Source organism: Rhinatrema bivittatum, chromosome 1 (genome assembly GCF_901001135.1).
Source record: "Rhinatrema bivittatum chromosome 1, aRhiBiv1.1, whole genome shotgun sequence".
Lineage (NCBI taxonomy): Eukaryota > Metazoa > Chordata > Amphibia > Gymnophiona > Rhinatrematidae > Rhinatrema > Rhinatrema bivittatum.
The window spans coordinates 590805177-590827609 of NC_042615.1; the positions used below are offsets into that span (position 1 = coordinate 590805177).

The 22433-nt window shown below is 43.5% G+C and overlaps 1 protein-coding gene across 1 annotated transcript in view; it reads right to left on the reverse strand.

Annotated features, from left to right (window-relative positions):
- ADAMTS19 (ADAM metallopeptidase with thrombospondin type 1 motif 19) overlaps positions 1-22433 on the reverse strand; it is a 465279-nt gene that overhangs the window by 224694 nt on the left and 218152 nt on the right. Inside the window, exon 9 of the mRNA XM_029619011.1 lies at positions 1696-1836. Within this exon, the coding sequence (XP_029474871.1) occupies positions 1696-1836 (141 nt within the window). The remainder of the gene's footprint in view (positions 1-1695; positions 1837-22433) is intronic.

Sequence of the window (22433 nt, forward strand, 5' to 3'; positions counted from 1 at the left end):
CATTTATCATAAGTATATATTACAATATATTCTAACATTGTTATAACTCTAAAGAGCATCTATTGCACAATCATAAAGTTAAGCCATGAGTAGAACTATCATTTTTCTCTAATCTGTAGACCACATAATACATAAGAGTTACTGAGGTTATGGGAAAAATTCAACTCCTTGAGATTAGCCGTCTACAGAAAATTTGAAGGTTATATATCTCAATCAAAAAATGAAACTACACATGGTTTACGTATTATAGGTCTAACTAGTTAACATCAAAATGACAGCTTTAAAGATAATCCTCTCTACAAATCAGAAAAATGCCTGTATTTATAGAGGGACCCATTTTCTCTGCAGAACCTATGAGCTTAAGTTTTCAGCTGAAAATTCACATGAATTTAGAAGACTAAAATATAGGCTCCTAAATTTAGACGTGATATTCATTTGCCTAGATGTAGACTTCATACAGGGTTATTTATCTAATCACGATAATGCCCTAATGCCTGCGATAAATAATGCATCATGAGATGCATATGCAAATTTTAAAATATTTCCCAAATGGGAAGAGTTTGGGAGGAGTTAGAGAGGAGTAAATTAAAATAAGGGGGTGGTTGCTTAGCGTTGCGTGTGGTAGCATTATGCCTGAAACGTGATTTGCGCTAAAAATTGCAAATCCTGTGTGTGAGATAGAGAGAGCGTCTCAGGAGAGGCCCATATATTAGTCAACTATTTATACTACTTTGGGGGGGCAACCAGTAATTCGGGGTGAGTTTTTGGTGGTGGCCTAGGTTTTGAGGGGCGGTTTTACATGCACAGTCGGAGGTATGAACAGCACAGTACATCATATCAGTGAAGATTTGATGTGATTTGGAGTGAGGAAAGGTACACAAAGATGAGATTTGTATATCGTACTTTCAACCTAGCTTGATAGCACCTATCGGGAATACAAAAATGATAAATTTAGGTCATAGTTAGGTACTTAGTTTGAAAATTGATGCTAAGCTTATAACTTTGTTGCTTTGCTCTAATTCTTCCCCCCCCCCCCCTTCTCCCCAGAGACTCCCCACTTTTTAGGATCCTATATTTAGGCACTCAGCCCTAGTAAATTTTCAAAAGGGCTAAATTCCAACGGTTAGCATCCTAAACCCTTAGAAAATTAGCCCCTCCGTTTGTTTTTTTTGTTTTTTTTTAAGATGATCCTCATTGGGATTATGTTAGAAAGAGCAATATATGTGATGCTCATAGATTTCTGTAAAGTTTGAAAATGATTTCCCAAAATTTCAAAGCTGCAACCAAAAGTACAATTATCCAGATATTGTATATAAACTTTTGAGACCACAAGGATCTGTTCTTCAGATGTGACAGACATTTCTGAAGAAGAAATCTATGTGCTGTCAAATGCCCATGCACAAGATTATCATCTTCAGAAAATTCTTATACTGGTCCAATAAAATTATCACTAAAAATCAAACCTAAAGCCCTTCTGGACAAAAACAGCTACTGGAACTGCATGAGAATAAATGCATCAGATGCTTGTCATAATGAAACCTGACCACACGCTTTTAAAAATTAAAATGGATTTCCTCACCTGAAGTGGAAACAGATGGTTTGAATCTGATAACTGCAGTATGAATCTGACAACTTCTTGGAACTGTGGCAAAACTTAAGCATGCATTACATGGTTCTGTGAATTTGGCAGATTACCTGAGGAATCTTTCAAGATCTTCTCTGCTGCACCGGGACCAGGATACATCGCCTAGATTCTGCCCTTTTATCCACTCCCCAGACATGATATGGACACCATCTGCACAGGACGGGTGATCATTGTCATGATTTATTCCCATGCTAGATTCAAAAAGTTATTAAAAATAAAATATGAATATATTTGAAATAATTAATATACTTTTTTTTTTTTTTTTTTACCAAATCACTCATAAATAAGCATTGTGAAACAATATTCGTGTATTAATGCAATATTAGAAAACAAGCAAGGAGAAAAAAATATAAGATGAACTAATCAGTGGAAACACAGCTCATCTTAAAAGTACACTATGATTTTCTAGGAATTATTTGATTATATTGGGGCAATTTTCAAAGTACACAGGGCATTACTACTACACCCACTTTGGAAATTAGTTAGCATAAAATATGCATGCTAGAAGCACCTAGATAGTTGCTACCAGCTATTTGTGTGGTGATGGAGGGGGACGAAAAAAGTGCATATACTTCTGAAAATCCTCTGTAGAAGGTCTTCTCCCCAATCTTAACATCCCCAACCCCTCCCCCAGGAATGACTTTTTAACCCAGATAAAAGTCTGGGTACTATGGAAGCCAAGTACTTTTAGCAAGGCAGACGGTAACTTTCAGATAAGATCAATTTACCTAGGTACTGTAAGCTGATATTTATCCAAAGTTTTGAAAATTGTCCTGACTATGGAACAATTTTTGATGCAAAGTTCCATGGGTAATTTATTATGTGGGTTTTGCATCAATTCTTGAAGACAGAAGTACCTGGGAACTTTTCCTTTGAAAATTAAGAATATAAGAACATAAGAAATTGTCATACTGGGTCAGACCAAGGATCCTTCAAGCCCAGCATCCTGTTTCCAACAGTGGCCAATCCAAGCTACAAGTGCCTGGCAAGTACCCAAACACTAAAAAGATCCCATGCTACTGACACCAGTAATAGCAGTGGTATTCTCTAAGGCAGAGCTTTCCAAAGTGTGTGTCGGGACACATTAGTGTGTCGCCTGTAGTGTGGAGGTGTGTCGCCCGGTCCACAGGGCCGGCGGAAGCAGGGAACTATAGCAGGAAGATCGGCGGGCAGTGGTGGAGCTTACATCACCACGGCCCGAAGAAAAGGGTCACGTTCACTCCTCCTCCTTCCTGCCTGTGCAGCCCTGGAAGAAAAACGTTGCCGGAGCCACGTGGGCAGGAAGGAGGAGGAGCATCTGCTGCGTACAGAAGAAGAGCAGCATTAATGGGCCGTTGCGGATCCCACGTGGCGACGGCCCGAGAAGAGGAGGAAACCCGATAGCAGGGCCGCTGCAGATCCCATGTCACGGCCAGGGAAGATCAGGGCCTCCTGAAGAGCCCATCCTTCGGCAACCCGTGCAGAGGGACTGCATGTGCCAGTGAGAGCCTGTGCTTGAGCAAGAGAGCATGTAGGAGTGAGAGAGCCTGTGTGTGTGAGAGTGAGACAGCATGTGCACGAGAGAGACAGTATGTATGTATGTATGAGAGAGAGGCATGTGAGAGTGAGAGCTGTGGATGTGTGAGATTGCATGTGAGTGAGAGTCTGTGTGTGTGAGAATGTGTGAGATAGCGTGTGAGAATGAGAACCTGATTGTGTGTTTGAGGGAAGACAGATGGAGAGAAAAGAAATAGAAAAAAAGACCCTGTAAAAGGAATTGGCAAAAAAACAAGAAAGGAAAGGTAGAAAAAAAAGCCTGTGACCAACCGATTAGAAAACTAAGATCAGACAGCAAAGGTAAAAAAAAAAATTACTTTTTAGTGATTGGCACATGTAATCTTTGGGAATGTGCAAGAGTAGCACTTTCTCTATGCTGATCTCACAATGTACGAGATCAGCATGGAGGAAGTGGAAGCCTGCAAATATTTATTATGAGATAGGTTGTGTTGTGAAACATTTTATTTATGTATATATTTAAGGAAACATACATAAATTGTTGAAATACATTTTGTTCGTTTAACCTTTAACTTCTGGTTTGCTGGTAGTCTGAATTACTGTGTCACGAAATTATGTTTGTCTAAAAAGTGTGTCACCAACATGAAAAGTTTGGAAAGCTCTGCTCTAAGGGGTAGATTTTAATAAAGTACGCCCGCGCGTACTTTTGTTCGCGCACCAGGCGCGAACAAGAGTATGCCGGATTTTAATAGATATGCGTGTAGCCGCGTGTATCCTTTAAAATCTGGGGACGGCGCGCGCAAGGTTGTGCAAAATCGGCAGCCTGCGCGCGCCGAGCCGCGCAGACTGCATCCGTTCCTTTTGAGGCCGCTCCTGCTGCGCGATTCCCCCGCCCGGGAGCAGTTTCGGAGGCCTCGACACGCCCCCAAAACGCCCCCGGGCCAGAACCACGCCCGTGGCTCCGCCCCTGGATGACGAGCCACCGCAACATGCCCCCTGACACGCCCCCCCCCAGAAAAGCCCCGGGACGTATGCGTGTCCCTGGGATTGCGCACGCTGCCGAGCCTATTCAACATAGGCTCAGCGCACACAGGGGGAACTTGGGGCAGGTTTTCGGGGGGTACGCGCGTAAGATTTGAAAATCTGCCCCTAAGTCAACTTGATTAATAGCAGTTAATGGACTTCTCTAAGAACTTATCCAAACCTTTTTTAAACCCAGCTGCACTAACTACACTAACCACATCCTCTAGTAACAAATTCCAGAGCTTAATTGTGCATTGAGTAAAAAGAATTTTTTCCACTTAATTTTAAATTTGCTACTTGCTAACTTCATGGAGTGCTTAGAGAAGAAGTATGCATGGAGATGTACCTCCTTTTCCTGCAGATACTTTTTCCCTCAAAATAAAAAAATGCACCTAATTTTGAAAATGCAAAACTAGGCATGTTACATGTTCTCTGCCCTAACCCTGCCTCCAAAAATGCCTTCGCTCAATGCAGGTAAAAGCATGTGCATCCCAGCATAATGTGCAGACTTTTATCAGTATACAGGGTGCCAGTATTCCCAAAGGCTTTTTTCTCACTTTATGGATCACCCAAATCATTAGTGACCTTACAATGACATTACTGACATGTACTGAAATGTCAAGCAGTGTGATTTTTCAATCTGCATCACCTGACCAGGATTGAAAATAATTTAATGCAGAGACTGCACATTATGAGGCTCTAATAAGGAGGCAGCTTTAAACAATGATCAACTACAGTGCAATAAGACTGTATGTACTAAACATTTTCCCCAATGAGACAAAAAAACCTTTCAGTACATCTGTCCCAATATGTTCTAGCCTTACTTCCCCTTAGTGAAGACAATTGAACAATCAGTTTTAAAAAAAAAAGGGGGATTTAAGGGGGAAATTCTCAGACTGTCTGCTTTGATACTTTTGACTTTTGCACCTAAGTTTTATGAGGTTAGATTTGTAAAGAAAACAACACATGAAGAATTGAAAATACAATCTAGGGCCATTAGTTCCCAATCCTGCATCCTCTAAGGCTTTAAGTTGAAACCTTGGTCTTTAAGGTCCTCTTTGCACTGGGCCCTGTTCATTTAGCAAAGTGACTGGTGGGCTATTTATCCCTTTACTCATTACAGCCCCAAGGGCAGAATCTCTTAGGGGCCGATGCAATATGGTGTGCTGAGCCGAGCGCACTGTTAACATGCAGTTGGACGCTGGTAGAATAGGCGCTAATCAATCCTCTAATGCAATAAGGGGATTAGCGCATATTCAACGCACTTCCAACACGGAGTGAATGTAATAGCGCTCTTCACAAGCAAATGCATGTGAATGAGGCTATTAGGCTTTCACTCCTGATACAAAAAGAAAAATGTGCGTCTCGCACGCACATTTAACTGTCATCTATTAACGCCTGCCAGAAGCAGACTTTAATAGATGTGCGCATCAAAAAAAGAAGAAAAAGAAAAGAAAAAAAGAAAAAAAAATTGACAGTCGGACCCATCACAAAAACCGACGCTGAGTTCAATGGCGTCAGTTTTCGTTACCGGTGGACAGCCACGAAAACCGACATCGATAAACCTGGCGTTCGTTTTCATGACTAGTTCGCTGAAAACCAATGTCGAGTTTATCAGCATCTGTTTTCGTGGTGTCCGCCACTAAGGAAAACCGACGCCAATAAATCCGGTGTTGGTTTTCATGACTATGCATTCCTGACCTCCTTTTTGTTGTTTCTCATGTTTTCGGTAGATGACACAAACAGGTTTTTGTATGTATCCACACATTTCCGCAATTCTTCTATTAAATTCTGTTTCACTTGTAAGCTTTTCATCTTACCTTCTTATCTCGCTTGGATTTCGGCATGGCAATCACGTTAATGCAGCAACTAGGAAAAGACCTCTTCCATCACTGCTAAGAATTATGGGATACTGTCTGCCGCTAAGGAAAACCGACGCCGATGAACTCAGCATTGGTTTTCGTGACTATACGGCAGTCACGAAAACCGACACTGGGTTTATCGGTGTCGGTTTTCGTGACTGGCATACGCCAGTCACGAAAACCTTTGGGTTTGCGTGCATGCGGAAAAGAGCAGGTGCTGACTGTTCATCGCCCGCTTTCTACGTGACTTTATTGGATTGGCCCCTTAGTTACTCCTCTAATAAAGTCAATTAGGTCAACCATGGTTCCAAATCAGTCATGCTATTGTGCACCTTTTACATGCTCTGCTGCTGCTTACATGGTCTTTGAAAACATTTTTAAAATTTTCGGCTACGTGAGGGGGGAAATCTTTTATTTTTCTCTTCTTTGTGTATCTGTTTTGTATAATTTCTGGTTTTGCTGCTATGAAATGAGTTTATTTTTAATATAGTTTATCTCTTTAGATTGTATGTACATTTTTAACTTGCCTTGGGTGATTTTGAAAGGCTGGGCTCAATCAATCAATAAATTAAATTCAAGAATTTGTCTATAGGTAGGTATGCAGGCTGAGGAACATGAGCATATTTTTAGATGTGTAAAAAGGAGGGTCATTTTCAGACAACCAAATTTACCCCTAGGTTCATCAAAATGCTATAATTTTGCATGGATAATGCCTATAATAAGAAAAAGGGGTGTGTCTATGATAATTTTACAATTTACTGCACCTACTTAGGGGTGTGTTAAAGTTTTTGTGCCCCCTGATATTTGCATTTTGTGAAGTAGGGGAGAGAGAAAGATTTTTTTTATAAAGCTTTCTTAGTATTCACCTATTTATATCACTCTAGGAGGGCTAGCTAATAACACAAGGTGAGGTTTTGGTGGTGGTTTAGGGACCAGTTTTAGATGCAGAGTGAGAAGTACGAACAGCACAATACACCTTAGTGAAGATTTGATGTCATTTGGAGTTAGGAAAGTCTCACAAAGATGAGATTTCTACGATTTTCTCTCACCCTAGCTTGATGGATTCTATACCAGGGTACTATCAAGCGAGGGCGAGAGAACACTGTAGAAATCTCATTTTTGTGAGACTTTCCTAACTCAAAATGATATCAAATATTCACTGAGGTGTACTGTGCTGTTTGTAAGTCTCACTCTGCATGTAAAACTGGTCCCAAATCCCTAAACCATCACCAAAAACTTACCTCGAGTTATTAGCTGGCCCTCCAATAGTGATATAAATAGTTAGGGATGTGCAGCTGGAAAGTATACGTTGGATTCGGAATATGTATTCGTCGGGGCCCAGATACATTGCATTCGGTCAAGGGGGGGGAACCCAATCCGTTAATACGTTGAATTCAGCATTTGTTCCCTTTACATTTAATTAGCTACAACCCCCCACCCTCCTGACCCCCCCCCCCAAGACTTGCCTAAAGTCCCTGGTGGTCCAGCGGGTGTCCTGGATCATCTCCTGCACTCGCGCCTCGGCTGCTGGTATTCAAAATGGCGCCGATAGCCTTTGCCCTTACTATGTCACAGGGGCTACCGGTGCAATTGGTCAGCCCCTGTCACATGGTAGGAGCAATGGATGGCCGGCACCATCTTGTGCTCCTACCATGTGACAGAGGCCAACCAATGGCACCGGTAGCCTCTGTGACATAGTAAGGTCAAAGGCTATCGGCGCCATTTTGAATACCGGCAGCCGACGGTGTACATGCAGGAGATGATCCAGGACCCCTGCTGGACCACCAGGGACTTTAAGCAAGTCTTGGGGGGGTCAGGAGGGTGGAGGGTTTATTCGTTCAGGATTTGTTGCATTCGTAGGGGTTCGCCATAGGTTTCGCTGTCCCACGAATGCAACGAATAGGGCCCTATACGTTGCGGATTGCACATTCCCTATAAATAGTTGAATACCGTGAAGACCTCCCCAGAGGCTCTCTCTCTATATATACTCCACTCCACCTCTCTTTTCTCTCCTCTTTCACCAGCCCAAAAATGTACAAAATGCAGTTTACAAATTTCATCACAAATTATATTACAGCCATTTTGGGCATTTCACACAGCTTAACACTAGGAAAAAAGGTGTAGTTTTTGCCAGCATTAAAAGCATGCAATAGCATGCATTACACTATCAGACAGTAGAAAAGTGCCCTTTATTTTCATTAATCCCACCCAAACCCCTTCCCAATCTTGGCCCTTCAAAAACTTTGCATTCGTACCATGCACTACCACTACTATCATGTGTGTTATAGTGTTATCGCGGGCATTAAAGCCATAATGCATTTTGATGAATGACCCTATTAAACAGATAAAACTGGCATTTACTCACATAAATTGTTTTAAAAACCGTCCTCCCAAATTTGACATCTGCCATTTTAAACTCCTGGACCCAAAACATTGTTAATTGGAATGAGACACTTCAGGGTGAGCATAAATGCGTCAATGTAGTTCCCCCCACCCCTTTCACAAAGGGCTGAGGGCACTCCAGTTTACTTCATGCCTCACAACAAGGAATACACATGTATACCATGGAAGGAAAAGGAGGAGGAACTGTGGTTAGCTTGGAAAAAGATGGTGCTTCCATCTACACTGAGGTGATCTACAGACTTCTGGCAGAAACAGAAGATCAGGATGGAGATGTAGTCAAGGAATACATAAGGCAGCAATGAAGAGGGTGATGTTCCTGGCAGGACATTTTAATCTTCTGGATGTGAACTGGAGCATCCCATTTGCACAATCTGTAAGAAGTAGAGAGATCCTGAAGTTCCTTCAAAGGACTCGCAGCAGACGAATGGTAATGGAGGGGAAGATACTGGACCTAGTTCTTTTAAATGAAGAAAGTATTTCTAATATTCAGACTGGCAGTCACCTGAGCATCTGTGATAATCAGATGGTCGTGTTTGAAATCAGAGCTAAAGCAAAGAGGGGTCATACAAAAGACAGAGTCCTGGACTTCTAATATATCAACCTTGTTAAAATTTGGGAGCGGGGAGGGGTAATTTAAGGAAGCATTGACAGGGCAGGAAATTATATATGAAGCAGAACAAGAGTGGGCTTAACCAAAATTAGCTATGTGCAAATTAGGATGTGCAACAAATATTTATGTTAGGAAAATAAACCACGTAAGAGGTAAAAGAGACTGACATAATTTCTAAAAAGCCAGCTGAAAAAATAAAGATAAAATGGCTAGAATTCAGAAAGAGGAACTCATTTAAGAATTTCTGGTGATGCTGAAAAGAGCAGAGAAGGTAGTCAGTATCGTAAAGTCACTAGCAGACTTATAGGGTCATTCATCAAAATGCGTTATGGCATTAACGCATGTGATAAAACAGTAATGCACAGCGTGAATGCTAATTTTTGGGGCGGGATCAGGGAGGAGTTTGGGCGGGATTTAGTAAAATGAGGGGCAATATCGTGTGGTCTTTGTGAGACTTTCCTCACGCCAAATGATTTCAAATCTTCATCAAGGTGCACTGTGCTGTTTGTATATCTCACTCAACATGAGAAACTGGCCCCTAAACCTTAAAGCACCACCAACACTTCATCTCGACCTATTAGATGGCCCTCCTATAGAGATATAAATAGTTCACTACTAGGAGGGCTTTGCAGATAGGTTCTCTTTCTCTCCCTCCCCCCAAGATGTGAAAAATAGGGATTATCACAGGGTGTGATAAGTTTACTGCTCTACTGATGAAAAGCGATATGTTATCACATGGTGCGGTAATTCTAAAATTTCCCTTTAAACACCCCTTTTTCTGATTGCTTGCTTTATCAATGCATTATTAACACATTTTGATGAATCAAGGAGAAAGACAGCTAAAGGTCTAAAGCAAGGTGGCATGATTTTTTTTTTCAGGTAAATAAATGAAAGGAGAAAGGGCAAAGATGGAAGAAAAGGAAGAATGTGTAGCGAGCCAAAGAAAAAGCTTTAAATGCTAAACCAATATCTTTCTTCACTATAAACTGAAGGGAGGACCATAGGGCTACTAAGTGTCTGCAGGGGCACAGATGGAAGTCAGATAAGTTGAGTGCCACATCATTTACAGAAAAGAGTTGGTATGGAACTGGAAGGACTGAATATGGACAGAGCTTTGGACTACATCCTAGGATAGCAAGAGAGTTTATAGAGGGTTCTTGTAGGTCCTCTGAAGGATCCATTCAATAGATCTTACAGGGGGGATAATTCTGGAGGACTGGAGAAGGGCAGGGTGTTCTTGGGACAGGCTTTTTAAATTTAATCGGCATGGCAATATTCAGCACAACTCTACCAAATTTGTGTGGACAACTCCGACTGTACAAAAGATCCATACTAAATCTACCTACATAGAATCTGTGCAAGTACATTTAACCATATAGCAACAGCAGGACTTTTAGCTAGATAAGTGTTGTGGATTATCTGAATAATAACCATTATCTTACCTGCTCACTGGTCTTTTCAATATTAACATCTTTGTTGCTATGGATTCTCAAGGCTTGTCCACAGTACATTTCCCTTGAACCTTCTTCTGACTTTATGACAGTAACTTTGGAACCATGAGGTGGAAAATGTTAAACCTTCAGAAATTATGTTTCTATTTCTGACAGGATTCTAAATGTTTAATTGCCAAGGGAAAAATGTCTATGTCTGTAAGTACTGAAGACAGATTTCCCTCTAACTTGGCACACTGGTATAATCAACTGAGCCAATAATATTATGTCATTATGTTGTAAGGTTTTCAGCTGTATGGGAAACATTTGGGAAAAAAATGGCGTGCATCAGATCACTTAATGTCCATACCATGTATTAAGAATATTACAGCTCTGAAGAAATTCGAACATACAAAGAGAAAGTCGGAGTTGGGACAAAATGTCCCTAATTATTTTTCTCTAAATTTGTAGTCATATTTGCTTTCTGCAAGAACCAGTGAGGTGATATCCTTGGATAGGCAGGAGGGGGAGAGGAGTGCTCATAAGCTCTGGGGAACCACCCACCAGACAGTTTTCTCTAGGCTTTTTTTTTTTTTTAATAAAGATGTTTTTCATAAACATAGAAAGGTGAACAAAGTGGGTTGAAGGAAAAGGATGTTCTAAGTGTTTGGGCCAGAATGTTGGAACTCAGAGCCGGTGGGTATTAGATTGGAGTCAAACTATTTGACTTTTAGAAAGAAAGTGAAGGCCTGTTTATTTCCATGTCTTACTTAGTTTTATACATTTTATTTTATAAAATTATTATATATTTACTATATTTTACATTTGATTCTTGTAAACTGCCTTGGGCAGCTTGCTGTTGTGCAGTACAAAAGAATGAGAAATAAAAAAATACAATAAACAGAATAGTGGAAAAGTAATTTTGATAAGAAGCTGTTAGAGTTATCTACCTGTGTGTTTCTTCTCTTTATATCCTCTCATTCAGGACACCACTATTACAGGAATAAGTCTCTACCTCCATGTACTGACCCACTACTGCAGACATATACTTGCCTCACCCATTTTATGTTTTCCAGGTTATTTCTACCCTGTTCATTGTTTCATCCAGGTTATTCTACCCTGTTCATTGTAAAACAAGACTTTGTCTCAGTTATTTTTTGGCTGGTTGTAATGTAAACCGAAGTGATAATTAATCTTGTTAATTGAACCTCGGTATATAAAAGTTATAAATAAATAAATAAATATGAGTGAAGATATACAGTATAAAGATGTGAATTGGGCTTCGGATGATTGAAAATATCAGACGATATTTTCAAAATTGTCAGAAATCGGGGGCTCCCCCAAAATGATAGGAAAACCCCACGATATTGATCATGGGGGTTCTCTTATCGTTTTGGGGGAGGGCGGGAAAAACGGCACACAAAAATAACCCCTAAACCCACCCCGACCCTTTAAAACTAATACCTTAGCTTCCCCCACCCTCCCGACCCCCCGAAAACCTTTTTACAGGTACCTGGTGGTCCAGTGGGGGTCCCTGGAGCGATCTCCCGCTCCCGGGCCGTCGGCTGCCACTAATCAAAATGGCGCCAATGGCCCTTTGCCCTTACCATGTGACAGGGTATCCGTGCCATTGGCCGAAACCTGTCACATGGTAGGAGCACTGGATGGCCGGCGCCATCTTGTGCTCCTACCATGTGACAGGGGCTGACCAATGGCACCGGTAGCCCCTGTGACATAGTGCGGATGGCGCGGGCCATCCAGTGCTCCTACCATGTGACAGGGTCCGGCCAATGGCACGGAAACCCTGTCAAATAGTAAGGGCAAAGGGCCATCGGTGCCATTTTGATTACTGGGAGCCAACGGCCCGGGAGCAGGAGATCGCTCCAGGGACCCCCACTGGACCACCAGGTTCCTGTAAAAAGTTTTTTGGGGGCGTCGGGAGGATGGAGGAAGCTAAGGTATTAGTTTTAAAGGGTCTGGGAGGGTTTTTTGTTTATCGGCTCGGGCGCAACCAATAAACAAAACCGCGATCGGGCCCAATGAAAAAAAAAACACATGTGAATCGGAACCGGAATCGGAACCGATTCCGGTTCCGATTCACATCTCTAATACAGTACATTAAAGGGTACAACACCTCCTTAGATACAGTTCTGTACATAAAATATGATGGTGGGTACAGACTACAGAGCTCATCCAGTCAGACCAAAATACTTTATATTGTATGCTGTCAACTTCATTTAATCTCAAGCTTTCCTTCACTTTTTTGTAGGTAGAGAACTTCAGTATTTATCCCACCCTTTCTTAAATTCTACTACTGCCTCCATCACTTCTTCTGGAAGACTGTTAGGTCCATCCACTATTCTCTTTATGAGGTAATATTCCCGATTTTAATCCCTTGGAGCTTCATAACACAACCTGTTGTTCTACAACATTTTATGCACTGGAAAGTTTGCTTCTTGGGTGTTATTCATATTTTAGGTAACCTTTCCTGTAATGTCAGCATACCTCTGTTTCTAAGTCTATCATATCACAGGGCTTTTGGTGTAGACTCTGAACTATTTTGGTAGCATTTCTATGGACTATGTCGACTCCATATCTTTTTGAAGTTAAAGCCTCCAGAATTGGACAAGATACTCCACATGAGGTCTCACCAATGACCTATGCAGAGGGATTATCACCTTACTTCTTCTAATGGTCATGTTTCTCCCTGTGCACTCTAGCATTTCCCTAGCCTTGTCGTACTGTTTCCCCACCTTGAGATCATCAGATACGGTCACATTGAAAACTCTCTCCTAATTGGAGGATAACACTCTTAATCCATCACATACTGCTCTCTTGGACATATGCACAACACTGTCATTTTTTAACATTAAACCATCTTTCAGTCACATGACCACTTCTTCAGCTTTCTTAGATCACACCTCATTTTGTCTACTTCCCAGACAAATCTTTCCTACTAAACCCTCTACAATATACAAGAGAAAGAAGTGTTTGCTGCTTGCGGGCAAGGAAAGAGAATTCCTACATTGCAGAAAGTGAAAATCAAACCATATTTGTGATCTGTGCTTCACATTTCCTGTGACACTCCAGATTCAGTTTCTACCTGGATAAAATGTTCACAAACCCCCTCAGTTAAGAGAGGATCAGATTATTTAGAAATAAAAATGCCCAACTTTTGGGCAGGATTCATCATTCCTCGCAGAATGATGAATCCCGCGAAAAAGGGGGCAGAGAGGCAAAGGGGGGGGGGGCCTGTGAAAGGCCGTAGCTGTTCACACCGCGGTGGTGCGATTTCGCCAGCCGCAATGCGGCCAGCTGCAGCCTTTCACACCAAATAGCAACACCGTAAAAGGTGTAGCTATTTGCCGTGCTACTGCCGGCAGTAATATTCCTCACATTATCGCTGGCAGCGGTGCCGTGGACGACTCCTCCTCCTCCCACTCCCAACTCCTCCCCTCCCCACCCCGACTCTTCCCCTCCAGCTAATTTAAATCCTATCGCACGTGAAAAGGGTCTTTTCACGTGCGATAAACCTTTAGTAAATAACCCCCTTGTTTTATAGTTGATAAAATGCAAAACTTCCTCATATATTTGACTGAAATACGGTGTAGGTATGACATCAGGAAAGGGTGTATGGAAGTTGGAGGGAGCCAAGTCCCAAAAATGGCTACTGAAATGTTAGGGTGGATGACCTGTCACCCTAAAAAAAAACACGTCAGCACTGAGAGCCTTCCTTGGGCTGCACATTAGTAATGAATAGTGAAGCTGGATTTCTCTATGGCTCTACCCTCTCCTTTACAAGGACATGCTTGCTCAAGTCATGGCAAGGAGTGGATAGATGCCAAGCAGCAGAACAAAGAGCATCTCTTCTTTGCTGCTAACACTGGCTCCGATATTCGTTGTAGCTGCTTGCAGCTTAAGTAGGCTGTAAGAGCCCTCAGACCCTTGTTCGGAAGGAAGGTGAAAGACCTGCAACGGAGAAGAGAGGGGGAAGAGGGTGCAGAATGGGAACGAGTGACCCTGGGTAGGGAAGGAGAGTGAAACAGGATCACAACAGAGGTGAGAGTGATACGAGGTACATCCAGGGGTAGTGAGGCACGGGAACAAAGAGAGGGGGAAATGGCATGCAGCAAAGAGCAGGGAGAAAGTAATATAAGTGCACAACGAATGAGGCACTGTGATACAGGCATAGAGAGGAGAAGAGGGACACAAGGACACAGAAAAGGAGGAGAAAATGAGACAGAGCAGGCAACAGAGGAGAATGATGCACAAGCACAGGTTGGGGAGAGTTTATGCCGAGGGGGGGCACAAAGAAGAGAGAATGACAAAGAGGAACAGTGAAGGGGTGGAGAGTAGCAAAGGGGTAAAGCGTGGAAGAGAATGGGTATACAAAATCTTACAAAATAAGAAAGGTGATATATACTATTAATTACATTTTAATTCGTTGTTAAAAAATGTTTATATTAATTTTTGATTTGCACTTGCAAACTTGTTTTGATAATTAATGATGATCAGATAAAGTGGCCGCATTGGTGCTGCGGTCGGGCCTGCTCATCTCTCACTGCCCTCCATCAGTTCGGGCCTTGTCGCAGCCACCAGTTCCCGACATCTTCGATGCTCTCCCCGGGTGCCCTCGGCCTCTTCTACACCACAGGCCTCTCAGCGGAGCTCCCATAGGGGCTCCGCATCCTCCATCTCTCAACCCCGCCCCTAGGTGTGTGCACAGCCATCATCACTACTTTTAAAGGGCCACGTGCGGGAAACCCATCTTGGACGCATTCCAATGACATCACACAGCCCTACTATTTAAGGCGAGGTTCTGCCCCAGAATCTCGCCTTGGCAATCGGGTCGACACCTCGGTGTTTCAAGTTTGCCTGTTCCTTGCTCCTGTGCCTGATCCTGTGTTCCAGTGTCTTCTTGTTCCAGTCCTTGTTCCAGTGTCTCCCTGTTCCAGCATCTCCTGTGTTCCAGCGTCTCTGTGGTCCTCCGTGTCTTCCAGCGTCTGTCTTGTTCCTGCTCCATGTTCCCTGGTAGTACCCTTCGGACTGATTCTTGGTACTGACCTCTGCTTACCTGACTATGACTGACCGCTGCCTGGAACTGACCTCTGCCTGCCTGACCACGTTTACTGCTGCTGGAACTGACCCTCGCTTGCCTTGACTACGCTCGGACTGACCTTGGATTTGACCCTTGCTCTGGCTGACCACTTCTGGATGGATACCCTGGCTTTGACTTTGCGCTTCACTCGGACACTCTCTTCTTGCCTTCTGTGACCACCAGACCGACCTGCTTGGACTCTGCCCGCGACCTTCATCCAACCAATCCCACAGGCGCTGCATGTTCTGCCCAGAGAGCCTTCCTGAAGTGTTACCTCCCTGAGGTCTCCGGTGTCTCCAGTTCAGGTCTGGCCTATCCTCTCTGCATCAGCCGCACACCCTTACTCGTTGTGGGCACACCTCTCTGCTACCTCTACGGGAGACCCTCTGAGGCCCACCTAAGTCCAGGCGGTCCGGGTACCCAAAGGCTCAACCTGCAGAAACCCCAGACTGTTATTGGCAAAGCTCCAGCTAGCCTCTGTCTCCTCGTGTGCTGTGCTTCCTGGTAGCAGGCGCTCTCGGGGTCCGACCAGAGGACCGTACCAATCATGCACCAGGCCAAGGGTCCACCTCCAGCACAACAAGATGGATGTTTTATCATCAAATGTACCCTTTCTGCATGTTCAATTGATTATGAACATACCACTTTTTCACTCTGACATTTTCATAATTAAATATCTTATTCTAACACCCCCGCTCTCTTGAGGTATGACTACCTTTCTGCTTTTGGTGGCCAAGTTATGATTATTCTATGATATATGTTCAAAGTTTAGTGTCACTGGGTATTCTCAAAGGGGGTTGATGAAGAGAAATACGCTTCTTTCTTTCGGGGCACTTTACCAAGACTAATGGGAACAATCTTACTTGAAGAGTCCCTCAGGGGAAGAGGGAAAAGGCAGAGTTTTAATATGAAATAATTAAATAGAATCATCAGTATAAATTTATTAAAATTTAATATGTCAAATAAATTATTTCCCATCAAATAAATCATTAGCTCTACAATTTTTATAAAAATTCTGTTACGATGCTGTCACCTCCGCGAACCGGAGGCTGCCGCCAATGCTGCCTGAGTTGCGGCTTGAGCAGCACTGCATTTCCCTCGCAGCGGGCAGAGCTGCCGCCAACACCACCATTTGTTCCCGTGGCCTGGAGGCTGCTGCCAATACTGCCAGTGGCATGGCCCGAGTGCTGCTGCCTGATCTCCGTGGTGGGCGGAGCCACTGCCGTAGTCTGTCTTCGCGGCATGGAGCCGCCAACGTGAAGGCTCTGTTTCGCAGCCTAGTGCTGCCTCTGGGCCAATCTTTGCGGCATGGATGCCACCGCCGCTGTCCTAGGTCCTGGCCTTCCTCTAGGCACATGACCGCGCCACTCTCTGCTATTTAAAGGGTCTGCAGCGGGAAAAGCCCACGGCCCCACCTGATGACATCTCAAGGGCATCTTCTCTTCAGCCCTATAAAAGGGCTCCTCGTCAGTCCCTTGTGGCCTTCGCAAGGAGCCAGTCCACTCACGGATTCTTCATCTGTTCCAGCTCATCGGTCCATCTTCACTTTTTCAAGATTCTTTGTTCTTCATGGGAGCTCCCTTGTCTTTGTCCGTGGTTCCTGGTCTCTCGTCGGATCCTGTGTCCTTTCCAGATGTTCCTGATGCTCCTGAGGTCCCGTGTTCTAGTCCTGATCCTGATTTCCTCGTCGCCGCCTCTTCATCCTGCTTCCAATTTTCCTACTTGTTCATCCTTCCTGGTGTGCCACTGTCATGGTCCGTGACCAGCCCATGGGAGGCTGTGTAGGGCGCTTCGTGGCACAAGGCCTATCTTCTCGTCTGCAATGCAAGTCTCAGGAAGGCTTCTGTTTTTAATGTCAAAGTCTGTTCCAATGTCAAAGTCTGTTCCTGAATCCGAGTTCCAAGTCTTGAATCCTGTTCCTGGTCTTCGGAGTAACTTGCACCCGCTTCTGTCCATGCCCAAGACTTAAATCGGAACCTTCACCGCTTCAGTGTGGTCCGCAACCAGCCATGGGCAGCTGTGTAGGGCATGCCTCGATGCAGGCCTCTCCTGAATCTTCAACATGTCCCCACATCCAAGTCTTCACTTCCTCACTTGGAGTCTGCTTCACTTCCGGCATGGTCCGCAATCAGCCATGGGCGGCTGTGTAGGGCAAGCTGTGGTGCAGTACTCAACCCGTACTAGTGCCAGTATCCTGAGTTCTCGTCTAAGTCTCCAAGTATCTTGAGTCCTTATCTAAGTCTCCAAGTATCCTGAATCCTTGTCTAGTCTCCAAGTGCCTACTTCTCATCCAAGTCTCCAAGTGCCTTGTCTCATCTTTGTTCTAATACCATCGCCTGTACTTGACTTCTGTCCATCCTGTCGCACTTGCCGTTCCCAGACGGCGGGTCCGAAAAGGCTATTGAGTGGCCGGAGGGCTACCCCAGAGACCAGCATTGCATTGTTGGGTCTCTTCTGGTGCGTTCGGGTTCGGCAGAGGTCAGGGCCCCTAATCTTCAGTCTGTCAGCCCATGCTTGAATATGCCTTGCCTGCCTCGGCACCTCTCCGGAGATCCTCTGGGATTGTGCCGTGGTCCAAGGGCACACTCTCTCTCTCCCAGATTGGGACCGCTCCCTAACGCTCCCGCAACAAATTCTCTGTTATCTAATACACATGTATATCTAAAGAAAACTTTGTTTTTTCTCTGCAACAGAGTGGACATGCCGGAAGGAGTGGAGAGAATGAGACGGAATTTAAGGAAGCTGGAAGAGAGGTCAAAGATATGGCAGCTGGGATTCAATGCCAAGAAGTGCAGAGTCATGCATATGGGGAGTGTAAATCCAAATGAACTATTTGATTGGGGGGGGGGGGGGGAAGGCTGATGTGCACGGAGCAGGAGAGAGACCTTGGGGTGATAGTGTCTAATTTTATTTTATTTATTTATTTATTTACTTTTATATACCGGTGTTCGATTTTACATATCACATCGGTTTACATTTAAACAAAATTTGCAGGAACTTATGCATTACCTTTGTCAAATGATCTGAAGTCGGCGAAACAATGTGACAAGGTGATAGCTAAAGCCAGAAGAATGGTGGGCTGCATAGAGAGCGGAATATTAAGTAAGAAAAGGGAAGTAATTATCCCCTTGTACAGGTCCTTGTTGAGGCCTCACCTGGAGTACTGTGTTCTGTTCTGGAGACCATATCTCCAAAGAGACAGAGACAAGATGGAGGCGGTCCAGAGAAGGGCGACCAGAAAGGTGGATGGTCTTCATCAAATGACTTATGAGGAGAGATTGAAGAATCTAAATAAGCCTGATACTTCACTCTCAATAGCATAGCTCTCTGCTTCAACGGCAGGGGAGAAAGACTGATACTTCACGCATATCCAGCATAGCTCTCTGCTTCAATGGCAGGGGGAATGAAGAAAAGTGGATCTATATACAGACAACAACCAACAAGGACTGAATTACATAGTCTGGGTAAACAAATAAGCATGGGTGTAGCTTGCTTATTGCGGCGGTTACTACCCCTAACTAATTAAGCTAGATATTTCACTTAGATGCAGTTCCAGCACTGCTCTCTATATTAATGGTGGGGGTGGAAGGGAAATAGAACCAAAAGGTTACTAAGAGCCAAGAGTAACAGATAAGTATGAGAAAAAAAAAAGTGCGAAGCTTGTTGGGCAGACTGGATGGGCCGTTTGGGTCTTCTTCTGCCGTCATTTCTATGTTTCTATGTTTTGTGCTTTTTTTTTCCGGAAAGGACCCTTGGGCCTCTAAGGGTAAGGCTTTGGTATGTGAAAGTAGAAATGGTGTTTGTGTCTAATTTTACCATGACTTTTTGGAAACCTTTTGGTTTTAGAAGAAGAAGTTGTTCCCTATTTTTGGATCATTTTAAGTGCTACCAATCAGTCCTGAAGATCTGGCCTTACTGAAATCCATATACACTACATACAGAGATCAGTAAGGACTTTGGCATGGTTCCAGATAGTCGACTTATAAATAAACCGAACATTCTTGCTATGGGCCCTAAAGTGAATGAATAGGTTAGAAACTGTTTGAGTGGGAAGTGGCATAGGGGCATGGTAAATGTAGTTCACTTTGAGAAGAAGGGCGGTACTAGTAGTGTTACACAATAACAGGTTACTGGACTGGTTCTTTGCAACATTTTCATAAAAGTGATATTGCAGGACTATCGTGAGACATTTGTCATTTTGCAGATGATACCAAAATCTGCAAAAGGTTAGATACCCAGGAAGATGTGGCAATGATAAGGAAAGTTGTAGCGAAGCTTGAGGAATGTCTAGAGTCTGGCAGCTAAGAATTAATGCTAAAAATTGCAAGAGTCATTATTTGGGCTGAAAAAAAAAAACCAAGAGAGCAATACTGTATAAGGGGTGAAATACTGTTCTAAGATTTGAAACAAGTGCTGGATCTGGGAGTGATCATATCTGATGATCTTATGGGTTGCCAAACTGATGGATTAGGCGATGACAAAAGCCAGAAAGATGCTTGGGTGCAAAGGAAGAGGAATGGTCAGTTGCGAAAAAGGAGGTGATACTGCCCCTGTATAAGTCTCTGATGAGACTTAATTTCAATACTGTGTACAATTCTGGTGACTGCACTCTCAAAATGATATAAACTAGATGTAGCAATTCCAGAAAGTGGCTACTCAAATGGCCAGTGGTCTTCATTCTAAAGCATATAGGGACAGAAAAATATCTAAACATGTATACCCTAGATGAATAGACGAGATAATAGAGATATATGACAGAACACCTTTAAATATCTTCAAGGTATTAAAGCACTAGAGGTTGACCTCTTTCAATGGAAAGGGGGAGGGGGTCATGGGATGAGGGTGAAAGGGGATAGACTCAGGAGTAATCTAAGGAAATATTTCTTTACAGAGAGAGTGGTGTATGTATGAGCCTTCTAGTGAAAGTGGTGGAGACAAGGACAGTATCTAAATTCAAAAAAGCATGGGATAAGCACAGGGGGATCTATGAGAGAGTGGTACAGACTGTAGAACTGAGCAGTTGGTGTGAATGAGCAGCCTAGATAAGCAGTCTGGTCTTTTTCTACCATCACATTTCTATGTTTTTTATATATCCATATGTGGCAGACCCTCTTGGTCTGGCCACCAGATGACACTGTCCCTATATTATAATACTCTAGTAATGAGCCATCTATACTCCACAGTCCCTCCCACAAGGGGGCTCTGGATTGGATGCCTGAACACTATTTAGCTCAGCCATTTTAAGACACATTGGGGGGATCATTTTGAGGAAGCAGTTGAAGAGTAAGGATGTCTGATATTTGCATTCTGGTGAGGCATCCCAGCTTCAGCCTAAAGGATTTTCTGTTAGACGTGATACCTCTTTGTGCACTCCCTGCCAGAGGGTCCTTCTCCTGTTGATTTGCAGAGATATAGATTTTTAAGCCTGATACCCTTTGGGGCAAAAAGGCTCTCACCAAGGGACCAAAGGCCTGTGAGCCTTCTCTAAACCCTAGGTGGGCAAGCACCAATGATGGATCCTGCTGCGAGAGACTGTGAGGGCAGAAGATGTATCCAATTTAATCTTTGAAGTATTTTTTGGACTTTATCAGAATGCAGAGGTTTTTGGATCCCCCCCCTTCCCCACCACAATTGCAGTCCTGAGAACTAGCCTGAATCCCCAGAAACATCAGTGAATAAGGATGAAAGAATTACTAAGGAAGGAGAACAAGAAGCAGGAGACCACAAACACCAAGAGACCAGGACGGGGCTGGGTGTCCAAGGAAGAAGATGAGCTAAGGTACGATTTTTGCAGTAAAGATGGGGACCCCCCTCCGCTAGGATTCCTGGATAGTCGCTGGGTACGCGGCACACATTAAAATCACCATGGAGATACACAGATGCTTGAAAAAAGGACACCTACCTACCTAGAAACACCTAACTCTCCCCTTTATCGCTCTAATACCCCACCCCGGCCCGTACTCTCCCCCCCCCTTTATCCTCCACCGTTATCCCCCTTATAATTTCCTTCAGGCCAAGCTGCCTCTGTTAAAATATCATGCATTTACCCTCTAGTCCCCCCCCTGCAATTCCCCCCTAGTCCCGCTGTCAAGATCCCCCCACCTCATTTAACATACCCAATTTAATGTTCCAGTTACTATTCATTGTTATCTTTTGTTAATTGTTCCCCGTGAAGCTCGTTACACTTAGTTACTTGTTCTCTGTGAAGCTTGTTGCTCTATTTAGTTATCTGTGAACCGAGATGATGTTCCCAACGTATCCCAGTATATAAAAACACTTAAATAAATAAATAAATAGAATAAATAGAAACATACTTATACCATCAATCAGATGTAAATTCACATGTCGGGACCATGGACTTAAATAAACGTTTACTGATCGGTAATCATAAATTAAACACCCAAACCTGGTCCTGTCTGAGTTATTACAGCCTCTCACCTCATGGGAGGCACCTCTACAGTATACACCCACACTGGGAACCTTTTAACATTGTCTGGGCCGCAAGCGAGAGCTTCCCCCCATAAAAAGAATTTCTCCTCCCCCCCCCCCCCCCCCACAAGGTCTTGAGGAGTCCAGCATGGGATGGAATTGCTAACTGGAGCAGCCCTTGAAAATACAAATTAGTTATGCCGCCATAACAATCCTCTAGAAAAGGGGGTTACCCATATGCATGTAGTTTATTATTACTTTTTTTTTTTTTGTGCAATGAAGATCCTGATTCATTAAGACTTTTCTCCCATTCTATGTCTATGAGAAAGTCCTTGATGAATCAGGCCCTAAAACAAAAGTTGAAAAGACTAAGGGTTGGCCTCCTGTTAGTGTATTATAGATGTAAATTCAAATAGAGGAAGAACTGCGCAAACTAGAA